The 13,674-nt window shown below is 52.0% G+C and overlaps 1 protein-coding gene across 4 annotated transcripts in view; it reads right to left on the reverse strand.

Moving 5' to 3' along the window:
* Window positions 1-2,333: 2,333 nt before the first annotated feature.
* Window positions 2,334-13,674, reverse strand: part of EIF4ENIF1 (eukaryotic translation initiation factor 4E nuclear import factor 1) — a 56,398-nt gene continuing 45,057 nt past the window's right edge. For 3 of the 4 annotated variants that reach the window (XM_062182730.1, XM_062182732.1, XM_062182731.1), the window contains exons 11-19: window positions 11,366-11,437; window positions 10,760-10,943; window positions 9,894-9,973; window positions 9,461-9,600; window positions 6,929-7,013; window positions 5,258-5,390; window positions 3,937-4,287; window positions 3,593-3,757; window positions 2,334-3,098 (exon numbers count right to left, since the gene is read on the reverse strand). In XM_062182730.1, the coding sequence (XP_062038714.1) occupies window positions 2,857-3,098; window positions 3,593-3,757; window positions 3,937-4,287; window positions 5,258-5,390; window positions 6,929-7,013; window positions 9,461-9,600; window positions 9,894-9,973; window positions 10,760-10,943; window positions 11,366-11,437 (1,452 nt within the window). In that variant the 3' untranslated portion in view covers window positions 2,334-2,856. The remainder of the gene's footprint in view (window positions 3,099-3,592; window positions 3,758-3,936; window positions 4,288-5,257; window positions 5,391-6,928; window positions 7,014-9,460; window positions 9,601-9,893; window positions 9,974-10,759; window positions 10,944-11,365; window positions 11,438-13,674) is intronic. The other variant, XM_062182734.1, reaches the window with a different exon arrangement.

Genomic DNA, 13,674 nt, shown 5'->3' on the forward strand with positions numbered 1-13,674 from the left:
ATCCAAGGGCTTTGGAATGTGCCTTTAAACTTGTACTAGTAGAAAAATTCAAAACTCCCCAGATGCCTCCAGTGGCTGGGGTGAGTCAGGCTAAAGCTGGAAGGTGGGCTCAGCTCTCCCGTTTGAGTGACAGGTCTTTAAGGGTGTGCATTAGCAGTAAGCTGAACTTGGGAGTGAAACATGAACCTAAACATGAATTCTGATGTGGGACATGGGCACCCCGAGTAGCATCTCAGCTGCTGCGTCAAACGCCCATACTTTCTTTTTTTAATTTGGGCCTGCGTTGTGGCGTAGCAGGTAAAGAAAGCCACCACTGAGATGCCGACGTTCCATATGGGCACCAGTTCAAGTCCTGGCTGCTCCACTTCCGATCCATATCCCTGCTAAGTGCCCGGGAAAGCAGCAGAGGATGGTCCAAGTTTCTGGGCCCTTGTACCCATGTGGGAGTCCCAGAAGCAGCTTTGGATTGGCCCAGCTCCAGCTGTTGCAGCCATTTTGGGAAGTGGGGAAGTGAACCAGTGGATGGAAAATGTCTGCTTTTCAGATAAATCTGAAAAAATTTATTTGAAAAAGAGAGGCCGCATGTCTAATCAATCTTGAAAGACAGCTGTGTCTACTGGTTCACTCCCCAAATACCTCCAGCAGCCAGAGCTGTGACAGCCTGAAGCAGCAGCCCAGAATTCCATTCAGGTTCTCCCATGGGGGGGGGGGGGAGGCAGGTACCCAAGTGTTTGGGCCATCATCTGCGGCCTTCCTCGGTGAGTGAACAGGAAGCTGGGTCAGACAAGGAGCCAGGACTTGCACCAGGACTCCAGTGTGGAACACAGGCATCCCAAGCAGTTCAGCTGCTGTGCCACGACTCCATCATTTCAGTTCGAAAAATGGAGTCTGTCCCTAGAATCCTTCATTCCTGACTGTGTGCAGAGGTCAGTGGACTCCGCTTCCTCTTGCCAGCCTACTTCAGGACCCTCGGTAGCAACCCCAAAGGCCTTGCTGCACTCTACCACGTGTCCTGTGCTTCTCTGCGGTTCTTAGCTCTCTCACTTTAAGGATGTTTTCTACATCTGTTACTTAACTGTTTTTTAAGGAAATATTTGAAAGAGTGCATATAAACATACTATGTATGAGAGAATCTTGCATCCTTTGGTTCTCAGATGGCTGCGATAGCTAGGGCTGGATCAGGCCTGTGGTACGAGTCCAAACACTTGGGCCGTCTTCCACTGCTTTCCCAAGGCATTAACAGGGAGCTAGATCAGAAGTAGAGCAGCCAGGACGCAAACTGGGACCCACAGGAGATGCCGAGGCAGCCCCTTATTATTCTGTATGTCCTTCAAGCCCTGATTGCTTCTAAACTCATCCAATGCCTGCCAGACATCCTAAAACTGTTGCAACATCTTTTTGTTCAAGACATTGTTTCTGGGGCTGTGGCACAGCAAGTGAAGCTGCAGCCTACAGTGCCACACCCTACTTGAGTGCCAGTTTGAGTCCCAGCTGCTGCACTTGTGAACCAGCTCCCTGCTAACGCACCTGGGAAAGCAGCAGAGGATGGTCCAAGTGCTTAGACCATCCACATGGGAGGCCCGGATGAAACTCTTGGCTTTGGCCTGGCCTAGTCCTGACTGTGGTGGCCATTTGGGGAGAGAACCAGATGAAAGATCTCTCTACCTCTGCTTCTCCCTTCTCTGTAACTCTTTCAAATAAATAAATCTTTAAAAAGTCATTTCCTCTCTGCCCTTACCATCCATCAGGTTTCCTGGTGGGTCACATTATTAACTCCTCCCTCTTTTACCTCTTTTCACCTCTTCCTGCAGTCCATTGTACAGCAAAATAGCTTTGCTGAACCCTGTACAGCTGGCAACACACTCTTCCTTCCGGCTCCACCTTACTAGTCACTGATGACAGCTCTGCCCTTTGCCTGCTGTTACATTTGTTCATTTTTGTCCCGCCAGTTTCTAGTCTGAAAGGAGGGTCGTAAAGAGCTGAGGAACGAGGTCGAGCACGAGAAGCCAGGTAACACGGCTTGCGGGCTGGGAAGGGTTCCTCTGTAAAGATCAATGTGGATGCACAGGGAATATTCTGTTCCGTGACTCCCCAGTAACACAGTTGCTTCTAGGTGTGTTTAATCTTGGAAAGGTGCACGCACTGCAGGTATCCTGGTTATTAGCTCAAGGCTACCTCTAGGGCCAGTGCAGCCTCAGCTCATCTGTTCTGGTCATAGCTGCTTCTTCCTAAATCCAGAGTTCAGTTCATTGAGTTTTCAGGAAAATGTCAACTAGAGATCATTTCCCCCACGACATCCAGGGCAGAAATAAACACGACACTGCATTGGCTTCATCCACACACTGGGCATATGCAACTTTAATCAACCAAAAGAAAAAAAGTCCCAAATGTACAAGTGAAAAAAATCCAAACTGTTGACACAGGCTTAACTAATATCTGCTACTTTTATGTACAGCTGTATAAGTTCAAAAAAGCTATCCTATATGTATATACAAAAGTTGTTTATACACAGGTCTGTACATAAGGGTCTATACATTTATTTCCTCAGAACCCTTAGGTGCCACCTCTTGGTGAAGACACCAACACTTCATTCACATATCTTACAAAAAAGAAAGACTGTTTCCAGGAATGACAACACTGTGCCTCCTGTGTTCAGACCACGTAGGCCCCACTCAATTGGTTAAGATCCTTCTGTCATAATGCAGACATGGGGTGCGTGCCCCCTTCCCCCCAAAACAGCTTTGCACAAAGTGCTCCAAAGTAAAAAAAAAAAGCCCATAAACCAACCCAAGACGAGGAAGCAGAGTCCTGACTGGGTGTGGCCCTGGGTGCAGGCCTCGGGAGCCTGGGTGCTGCTCACTGGCGGTACTCCAACTCGTCCACACTGATGACCTTGGCAGGCATGGAGGGCAGGGGCTGCTGGAGCACGTCTGACCCAAACCATTTGGCGAGGCCCACGGGGGAGCTGCTCCGCTGGCTGGGGCGGTGCTCCAGCTGCGAGTGCACGTGGGGCAGGCCTGAGCGGCTGGGCGCGTTCTGAGGGGGCGTCTGAACGCTGACAGCTGCCGCCTGGGAACCAGAGCCTGGAGGATGCAGAACTGTGGAGAGAAGGCAGGGCATTACCGAGCAGGAGGGGAAGGCATTCTCGGGCTCTTGCCTCCTTCAGGCCCTGTCCATACAAGGCCAAACCCCAGTCTGCACCAGATGACTTACTCTAGGACCTTCAGACAACTCCTTTCCAGAATGCCAACAACTCACGCAGACAGTACCTGGCACAGCTATTCAGGCAACAAGACCACTCCCCGTGGCCAGCAGCCACAGCACAGAAGTACCAGCCTCCACCCTGGGGCCGCCCTCTGCTGGCCTCTCGGAAGGAGGCTCAGCCTTGTCTCCTAAGAGCCAGGCATACCTGTGTCCCCCACACCATCAAGGCTGGTTTCCTCCACTCTGCTCCCTCCCTCACCTTCAGCTTGTCAGGTCAAGTTAAAGAATGAAATGTGCCCATTTGCTTCCTCCACTGCAAACTGGTCCTAAATGCTTGAAGCCTACTCAGCCATCCTCCTGAGCTCACGTGACCTAGCGCCGCACCTACCTGAGCGCTGTAGCTGCTGCTGCATCATTGCCAGATGCAAGGGTGTCCCAGGACGAGGGTTTAGGAGAGGGTGACTAGCAGCAGGCAGGGGGTAAAAGGGCTGACCCAGAATTGGGCCTGATAAGCCCTGTAAATGAGTCAGGTCCATCCCAGGAGGAAGCACACCTGTTGGGCAGGAAGAGGAGACTCCTGAGCAGCAGTCTAAGTTTCTTGAAAACCTCGATCTTGACTGGAGAGAAATGGTGGACCCACTGCCCACCGGTCAGAAAGCCGTCCCAGTTCCCCCTCCCGTGGCACAGCACTTCATCACGCTGACTGACACCCAGGGCCGGTCAGACACTCACCAGCTTGCAGCAGGTTTGGGAGATGCTGTGGATGGACTCCTTGGGCCAGCATCCTCTGAACCAGCCCCGGGTGAAGCTGGTGAGCAGGCCGGACAAGAGGGACATGGGGAACGAGGGGAACTTGGTGGACAGGGCGGAGGAAAGGTGTTCCTGGGACTGGGGACGCCAAGGTGGGCGTTTTCCTCCCAGTTGCTTTAGGGCGGTAATCTTGTTCTTTGGTGTAATTACGGCTGGTGGTCTGGGACAGTGGGGTGGAACACGAAGACCGCTGTAACGCTGTCAGTTTGGGATTTGTAGTGGGTGAGGAGTCCCGATCAGCACTGGGTAGAGAGTTGGACGACAGGAGGTTTTCTGTAAGGATCCAGACAGGAAAGTTCAGTATTGGCAAACCTTCCAAAAACACTTTGGCCTCACAATGGTCCAATAAATTCAATTCCTGAAAAAGCTCACAATGGTTGCTCGTTCCCGTCAGTACATGATGAGGACTGTGGCAGGGACCATCACTGGCCTTGCAAACGGGTCAGGGTCACAAGGGCAGCTACCGATAGAGCTGGGACTACTCGATCCCTAGTCCTCTGTCCTCCCAACTTCTTGCTGGAGCAGAGGAATTGGACAAACCCAAGGCTGAAGCATTACAAATGACAGCTTAGAGAGCCCATGTCCATCAGTCACCCTAGCCCAGGAATGACGGGAAAGCAAGGGGCCTGGCATTGTCAGTCCGGCTCTGCCCAAACGGCTGTGGCCCGAGTGTCTGGGTGCTAGTCTCATCTGTTTGGGTTTAATGTGCTTTTTAGCCTAAAGGGAAAAAAGAATCTAGTGTAAAATTACCGTCACTACAGAAAGCTTAAACAGTAACTATGACAGACTGGAACTGCCTCACGATGACCAACAAGATTTCCTTCCCCCAAGAAGCCTTCTGAAGCCCGGCCAAGATCTCTGGGACCAATGCCCTATACTTGGTAAACCCTAACCTGTCACTCACCCCTTCCTTCACAGTCCTGACTGGGCAGCTCCGACAGGCCCCCCAGGGTTTTTTAATACCCTTCTAGAAGGCTTGCCTGAACCTCCTGTATGCTTCACCCAGCTCCACAGACTGAAGAGAACCTTCCAGAAGTCCAGTCAGGGCACACTGTATTAATTTGCCAGGCAACAAGGCTAAAATGAAGCTCATTCTTCTGGTCTGACACTAGCAGTGACACCACTCAGGGTGGGAAGACGTGCGAGCAGCCAAGTGCCTGAGCCGGTCCAGCCCTCTCCCTGACAGAACCGTGGTCCAGAGCAGCCGGGGTCTGGCCCAGGCTCGCACTTCCTGGAGCAGTACCTTCACTGGCCTTCTGCGCATCCTCTTTACTCTCACTCCCAGCGGCTTTCCCGGCTGCTGGTTCCTCCTTGGTCTTCTCTTTGCTCTCGTACATCTTACGGATCACTGAGGTAGGGGTGAAGGAAGGAGAGAGCTGCAGAGAGAACAGGTGGCGTGAGCACAGGCACTAAGCACCCTTCCCTGCTGGTGGCCGGCGCTCCCATTCTGCGCTGCGGATGGAGGAGGAAAAGCAACAGCAGGGCGAACAGGCAGCGTCCCAAGGATGTTAATCCTTGCTCACAAGTCACTTTAAGTTAAACTTATCTGGTGAGGCATTAAGGCTTTTTACTGTAGTCTAACTTTAAATGTTATCTCAAAAAGGAGGAGAGGGAGAGGAGGCGGGGGAAGGGAACATCATTATCTGCAAGTCACACTGACTCTGAAAGGACACGGGAAAAAGCCACCTAGATGAGCTTTACCAGGAAGGAGAGCTCCAGCTTCCTGGTCCTGTCCACGCAGGCCCGGGATTAGGTGGGGAGGCCAGCTGGGAGCAGCCCCCTGCCATCAGGAAAGGCCGCTTCAGACACAACCTCGGGACCTGAATCCTGCTCCCAATGTCCCCCTGTTCTTTTCTCAGCTACCAGAAAATTCACGGGTCCCTTGAGTCTGCTTGGCTGTTAGGATTCGTCTGTTCTCATCTCTGCACCATTCACTTCCATGTGATGTTGTTGTTACACATGCACCACGAGCAGGACAGTGTTGACCAGACCAGACCCTCTTCTAAGGGAGGACAGAGACCTACGTGGGGTCCTGCAGCGCACAGCAACTTTCCTCTGCCAGCGGGGACTAGATGTCTGGTAAAAGGCCTGCAGGGAGTGAAGGGTTCTAACAGTCTGTTCTAACAGACCTGGGCCAACTCCCGTCACATGGAGACTGGAACAGGAATTGCTTGGCGTGATCCACAGTGCCTGCCCCCAGGACCCTCCCCCTTGCTTCTCCCGCCTCCCCACAGCAGCTGCTGAGCACCCTGTGCGCTAGGGCCCAGGCTTTCTATGCACTGGCACACACACTTTCCTCATCACATGGGCCTCCCCAGTATGCTGACAAGACCTAGGAGCTAGGTGGCTATCAAAGTACATGAGGGTCTTCAAAAAGTTCATGGCGAGTGTGCAGCAAGAAACATTGCATGCTGAACCTTTTTTGTTTTTGCACCAAAGTAAACTTGTTTTTTAAAAGAAGATTTTCTTCCTTTACTGGAGAGAAGGAGAGCGTTCCCACCTGCTGCTTTCCTCCCCAGATGCCTGTGGCAGCCAGGGCTGGGTCTGCAGGTAGGAACTCCGATCCAGGTCTCCCACAGGGATGGCGGGAACCCAGTATCTCGAGCCATCCTTGCTGCCTCCCAGGGTCTGTGTTGGCAGGAAGCCGGAGCCCGGAGCCCGAGGCAGGAACTGAATCCTGACACTCCAGTGTAGGACGCGAATGTCTTAACTGGAGTCAGAATCCAGTCAGCTAGCTGCCTGCCCTTATCCTTTGGATTTTATTTTTCATAAACTTTTTGAAGAACCCTCGGATCACATTAGGATTTCTGTGGAAGGCACTGACGGGCACTTAGGGCCATGCACTAGGGTGACACAGGCACAGCCCAAGAGGGAGCAGCTTGACAGTCATTCCCAGTCACAGAAGGTCACTGACCATGCTTGTGATGGAGGCAGAAGGCGCGGGGGAAGAGGAATTCCCTCGGTGCACGGGTGCTGGTGACTTGGTCACTCGCTGCTGCCTGTGAACAAACAGTTATCACTGTGAGCCCCAAGTCACTCCAACCCCAAGCCTTAGACCCATACAGTATTCAAGACTGGCTTGCTTAGAGATCTGACTTCCTCTCTCCCTTGTCCAATTTCCCTAAGCATTTACGAAGTGTCTAACATATGCAGAAGCACACACTAAGTTCTGAGGGCAGAGCGGAGGCTAATGAGGCATGGCCTGTTTTTCATGAGTGGTCAGTACTGGGTAGGGGGGGTGGTAGCCTAGGGCAAACCATGGCACAGAGGTCAGGTTCCAACAGGCATGCTGGGAAAATGGCTGGGTATGACATGACAGGACAGTCCGGGGACTCTGGGGAAGCAGCGCCATGACACTGGGTATAGCCAGGGAGAAGCCAACGGTTCAGGCAGATGACTAGGTAAGGGACCCGGGTGGCAGTTATCTGGGGCTGCGGACGGCTTCTCTGTCGACTACACAGCGAGGTAGGCTAGGCAAGGTCTTCATTCTAGGGTCTGGCAGTGCTTTAGAGGACAGGGAACAACACTAATTAGCAAAGTGTCCGGCACAGAGCTGGTGCTCCATGATAAACCGGTTCAAATCAGAGAACCAAGAGTATCTGGTATTTTTGGACCCAGGTCTGCGGCACGCCCCACCACCTGGTCCACAGGCAAGTCTGATCTGAGGCCTCCCAAATACATGTAAAAGAACAGACTTCTCTCCCCAGCCACTCTACTGGTTCTTAAGGTGGGAAGAAAACAGGAAACAATGTTGACAGAAATAAACAGGCTGAGAGGAGAAAAAAGTATGGGAGTTTGCTGGCTAATGAAAGTTTTGCTGAATTTCAGCTACATCAAACCTTGTGCCACAAAGGGTGAAACCCAAGTATAATCAGTGTTTCTGAAATTCTGAGACTCCTAAAGCCACGGTGTTTCTCCAGCTAGTACCAGGTAAGCCCCACTGCCGTGGCACCGACAGACAGTGTGAGCAGTCGGCTCAGCGCCTTCCCAGCCACAGAGGCCAACTGCTTGTCTAGGAGTCGCAGGTGAGTGTAAACACACCTGAGCACCTACTACGTGCTAGACAGTATTCTAGGGGGTGGGGGTGATAGCAGTGAACAGCAACAGAACAGAAATCGCCCCGAGTTCTTGTATTCAAGGCAGAGAAGGCAGGGAGATAAGCAGAAAATAAAAACTACAAAGGTAGTTAAAAAAAATTCAAAGATGGGGGGAGTGCTGGCGAAGTTCTCCCTTGGGAGGCCTGCACCCTACATCCCATATGGGAGTGTGGGCTCGAGTCCTGGCTACTCCCCACTTCTAATCGAGCTTCCTGCTAATGTGCCCACGTACTTGGGTTCCTATCATTCACATGGGAGATGGAGCTCCCGGCTCCTGGCTCTGGCCTGGCCCAGCCCTGGCTCTTGAGGGCATCTGGGGAGTGAACCAGCAGATGCAAGAGCTCTCTGTCTCTTCTCCTCTTCGTGTCATTCTTCTTTTGAAATAAGTAAGTACATCTTAAAAATTCATGGACAGCTAATTAAAAGTTTATTTTTAATGCTGCAAAAGTGGAAAAGTATACACATGAAATCCTAAAACACTTCATGGAAAATGAGTATCCCAAATAAGCATTTTGTGCATGGACTCAATACTATTTTGCACCCAAATGAACTTATCTTTTAATTACATTTTCTATGAATTTTTTATTCAAAATTAAGTTTTTGTATTTGTAAAATGCAGTTATTTACTACCATCTACCTTACAGGGCTAATGAAATAAAATAAAAAATTTCATGTTTGAGGCCGGCGCCGTGGCTCAGCAGGCTAATCCTCCGCCTTGCGGCGCTGGCACACCGGGTTCTAGTCCTGGTTGGGGCGCCGGATTCTGTCCCGGTTGCCCCTCTTCCAGGCCAGCTCTCTGCTGTGGCCAGGGAGTGCAGTGGAGGATGGCCCAGGTCCTTGGGCCCTGCACCCCATGGGAGACCAGGAGAAGCACCTGGCTCCTGCCATCGGATCAGTGTGGTGCGCGGGCCGCAGCGTGCCAGCCACGGCGGCCATTGGAGGGTGAACCAACGGCAAAAAGGAAGACCTTTCTCTCTGTCTTTATCCACTCTGTCAAAAAAAAAAAAAGAAATCCTTTAACTGGCAGGAACACTTTAATATTTAAAATACATTTACTGTTAACAATGCTGTAAGGCAAAGTAGGTAGGCGGCAAGCTGCCTTCCACACGACTAACCAGCAGAATGGAATTTGGAGAAAAGTATAAAGAGCACACAGGAAAGCCACCCAGGATGAACGCCCTATGCCCCCTGCAGAACCCAGCTGTCTGACTTCCTTGGCTGGCAGGACCGGACAGTGGGACGGAGTCCCCACTGCGCTGGGCAGGGCCACCAGCATGCGCAGCAGCTACACCGTGGGGACTGACGTGCTCACCTCAGCAAACTGGACTCCCGTGAGCAGGATCACTTACCTGTTTCTGAATCCATCTCTGGCTCTGTCCACCTGTGGTTTGCCAAGACCAGGCTGGTAGAAGCTTGCAGCCTGCACTGCAAGGTCGTGAGGCAGGGCCAGCCCCTCCAGGGCAGTCTGCTGCAACTCCAGCTGGCTCATCTGTGGACCAAGGGCAGCGGAGCACGAGTCAGGGCTCTGCCTACACGGCTCCTCGTCCCGCTCTCGCCTTCCCTCCCACCACCAGCTCCGTCCTGCAGGCTGCCCGACCGCGGCTGCCGCCCGCGACACAACTCAAGTCTCCTTTTCTTTACTCAGCAGTCCCAAGGCCAGGCGGTTCCGCTGCTGGGAACCTCTGTGAGCCCCGCGGCTCGATCCATTCAGGCCTCACCCCTCGGCAGAGGCAGGGTGCAGAGCAAGGAGACTGGGTGTGAGGTGGGAAAGCACAGGCTGACCTGGGCCGAGACCGGGCTCGTGGGCTTGCGTGTGCCTTGGAATGGGTCTCCGAGCAGCGGCTGTGGTCCCGGCGTGAAAGCTGTTGGGACAGTGAGGGCACAGTGTCAGGGTGGCACACGCCGCGAGGCAGAGGCACTGTCCCGAACCCAAGCTGCTCTTCCTCAGGAAGCACCGACTCCGGGCAGACAGTAGCCCACTTCCTCTGTGCCCCACAGTGGGCTGGGGGTGTCCATCAGAGCATTTAAAGGCATGAATTTCTGGCACAGCCACCTTCCTCACTACGCTGTCAGCTCTGTCCCTTTCAGGGCCACGCCCTTGACCTGGGAGAGAACCTTCCTGCGCAGCAACATGGCCCACTGTTACTAAGCCAGCAGGCACCCCAGCAGAGCCCAGCGCTCTGAAGGCCACATCCTTTTCATGGCATCTCTCTGTGGGCAGACGACTCTGTGGCCCTGTGCAGGGCTACACCGGCCAGCAGCCCACAGCGGTCCCCCAGGACCACAGACACCCAAGATCCCGGCACACGCTGCTGGGCCAGCTCTCCGCAGGTGCTGCTTCAGTCACAGCCTCACAACCGACAGCAACTCCAGCAGCCTGGAGAGCGTGGCCCCTCTCTGCCGTCTGGGTCAAGAGGCTCGTTCACTCTTCTGGACTCTCTCTAAATAAGGAAGCCGACAGAAGACCTGCAATCCACTAGATTAATGATAAGGGAAAAAAAGAAACATGAGCATACTCACCTAGAAGGCAGCTGGGTAACCACGCCCACCCCCTCTCCCCACCCCAGAGGAGCTAACAAATACACTTCTTAGCTCTTAAGGATGTGCATGGAAGACAGCTAGGGCGCCGGTCAGGTCAGGACACTCACCAATCGGTGACGGTATTCTTGGCCGAAGGTAGTCTGCTGAGGCTGCTCGAGTTTGAAACACCTGTGACAAGGGGGGAGACGGTGCCCTCTGGCCCAGGATCGATGTCGTAGGCTCCAAGCTTCCCATGAGGCCACTCAGAAGATTGGAAGACGCAGGTCTCTGAACGGGCTGACCCAGAAGTTCCTAGAGGCAGAGACGTCAGACCCCTGTGAATAACCTCCGGGCACGGATCAGCGTTTGGAAGGCACGTGATGGGTCCCTCATGCTCCACTGCAGGACTCGGCAGGTGTACATGCACCACATTTCTGAATGCTCAGCTGGCAGCATCTCCGTACATTAGTGCTGTCGACACAGCTCGGACACCTCCAAGTTCCACAGAACTTGCCAACCGGAAATCAAGGGCTTACTCTGCCATCTCTTTTTGCCAGCCCACTTCCTCCCTGAGAGTGACAGCAATACAGAGCTAGGTCAGGCAGCAAGGTCACACCCTTGACTGCCAGGCAACAGGGCTCATGCTGTGCGGCCCAGGGCTGCGTGGCTACACAAAGCCAGTTCGGATACGACTGTCCAGGACGCCCAGGCCTCAGCGTAAGATCGGAAAGTACCTGCAGGATGTTCTTAGGGGCAGGCTGGCCTGGGATCTCAGCAGGGGACATCAAATGGCTGTCAAGGTTTCGCTAAAAAAGTCAAAGGAAAACTGGTTTTAACCTTAACACATGTTATGGATTAACTGGGGACCACAAGAAAGCATAAAACACTCCGTAAGGAGCTGACATTTAAGAGCAGAATGATGTTCACGTCACAGAAGACTGAGACCAACTGTTCTACTCTGTCATCACCCGGGTCCAGAGATCTGGGACGGAGTGGACATGGAAAGTCTGCTCAGAGACCCTCCCTGCACTAACCTCCACCCCACTGTTCCTAACACGGAGACCTAAGGATGAGAAAAAACAGTGAAACCGAAGCACACTCAGTAAAAGCCTCAAAATATTTTCATAACTTGGATTTTAAATTTTTGAGAGAACCCTTACTACTCTAATAGGAATTATTCACCACATATGGGGACTAAGCAGTAAGCAGGTGGGGTTTGGTCAAGTGGTTAAGAGCTCACAGCCTGTGTCAGAGGGCCTGGGTGCGATACCAGCTCCTGACTCCGGCTTCCTGCTAACGCAGACCCTGGGAAGCATCTGTGATGGCTCAAGGAGCTGAGTTCTTGGAGACCTGGATTCAGATTCTGCCTAGCCCCAGTCACTGCAGGCACTTATGCAGTGAACTGCCAAACAGGAATTCTCTGCCTCTCAAATCATTCCATTTTTTTTAAGGAAAAAACCTAGGGGCTGGCACTGTGGCACAGGGGGTTAAGCTGCCACCTTTGATGCCAGCATCCCGTCTGAGTGCTGGTTTGAGTCCTGGCTGCTCCACTATGGATCCAGCTCCCTGCTGATGCATCTGTGAAAGCAGTAGCAGGTGGCCCAAGTGCTTGGGTCCCTGCCACGTGGGAGATCCCGATGGAGCTCCTGGCTCCCAGCTCAGCCCTGGCCATTGCAACCATCTGGGGAGTAAACCAGGAGATGGAAGATTTTTCTCTGCTTTTCAAATAAATCAATCTTAAAAACAGAAAAACAGAAACAGAAAACCTAATTAACACAGAAGTTTGGTCACACTGTTGTATTTCAGAGTTTCATCTTTCAGGAAATTTAGGATATTTTTAAGCAAGTTGTTTTAAAATGGGTCTCATGGGACAAAATTCAAACTCTCCAACCTATTGTCATCTCACTGAAGCAGAACTTCTACACACCCACCCTGCACTTCTGCACAACCCTGTGTCCCTGCCACTAGATGACGCTGTCAAGCCCACAGCAGCTTCCCGGGTGTGACAGTCTGAAGTGCTTTATGTCAGCTCTGGGACTCAGACTGAATGCACGATTTTAATGGGCAATCCCGCAAGAGTCATTTAATTCCCCAACAAAAACAAGTGGGCAGCTTTATACCGTACGGTTTTCTGTATTTGGAAGATGGTCTGATAATTCAATTTAACATGGAGTTTAGATTGAACCAACATGTCTATTGGGGGAGCTACGCATGACTAAGCCTAAATGGGTGGAGGTGGATGAGAAACAATGTACACAGAGGTACTAATCAGAGACACTGTTTTCAGACACTGATTTATGACTTCATATGCAAACTGAAGGGTATTGTGGGATAACACCTGGTGTGCTTACTTCAATAGTTACCTAGGTTAGGCTGAGTTTAGATTAGTCTTTCCTCAGTCACTTGGGTTTTATCTTTCATTCCTCTAAGCAGGTGTTTGAGGCTCCTTCCCTCAGCTGAAATCGGATCTACTTTTAGAGCACTGAACCCCCAACAACCAATTCCCATTCCGATTCAGGGGCAGCTGTGTTGATGCTCTAGGAGCCTATCTGGGACAAAACGCTCAAGCTCCTGAATTCTCCTGCCTGTCTCTTCAGTCACTTTTAGTTGAAGCAGCCGCTAAATGCAAGATCTGACCCACCCGACTGCAGTGGGCACCCATCACCAAGACATGAAGGCGCTAACACACACAGGACAGTTTTCACTCTTCCCACCTGGTCCCCATTTGAAAGCATCTGTACCTAGTAATTCTCTGTATGGAAATAACTAAAGCAGCATACAAGAAAATCCCTCTGTAACTGGTGGCCATATACAAAGAACTAGTAGTCTATCTTCCTATCACTAACTGGTGCACAGATAAGGAATGCTAAAAATCAACTGTCTTCTCTTGGTACAAGCATAATGTACGGCCCTGCGATGCTGGCAACCTGTATGAGTGCCAGTTTGAGTCCCAGCTGCTCCACTTCTGATCCAGCTCCCTGCTGATGCACCTGGGAAAGCAGTAGAAGATGGCCCAAGTAGTTGGGTCCCTGCACCCACATGA

The sequence above is a fragment of the Lepus europaeus genome, chromosome 23 (genome assembly GCF_033115175.1).
Source record: "Lepus europaeus isolate LE1 chromosome 23, mLepTim1.pri, whole genome shotgun sequence".
Classification (NCBI taxonomy): domain Eukaryota; kingdom Metazoa; phylum Chordata; class Mammalia; order Lagomorpha; family Leporidae; genus Lepus; species Lepus europaeus.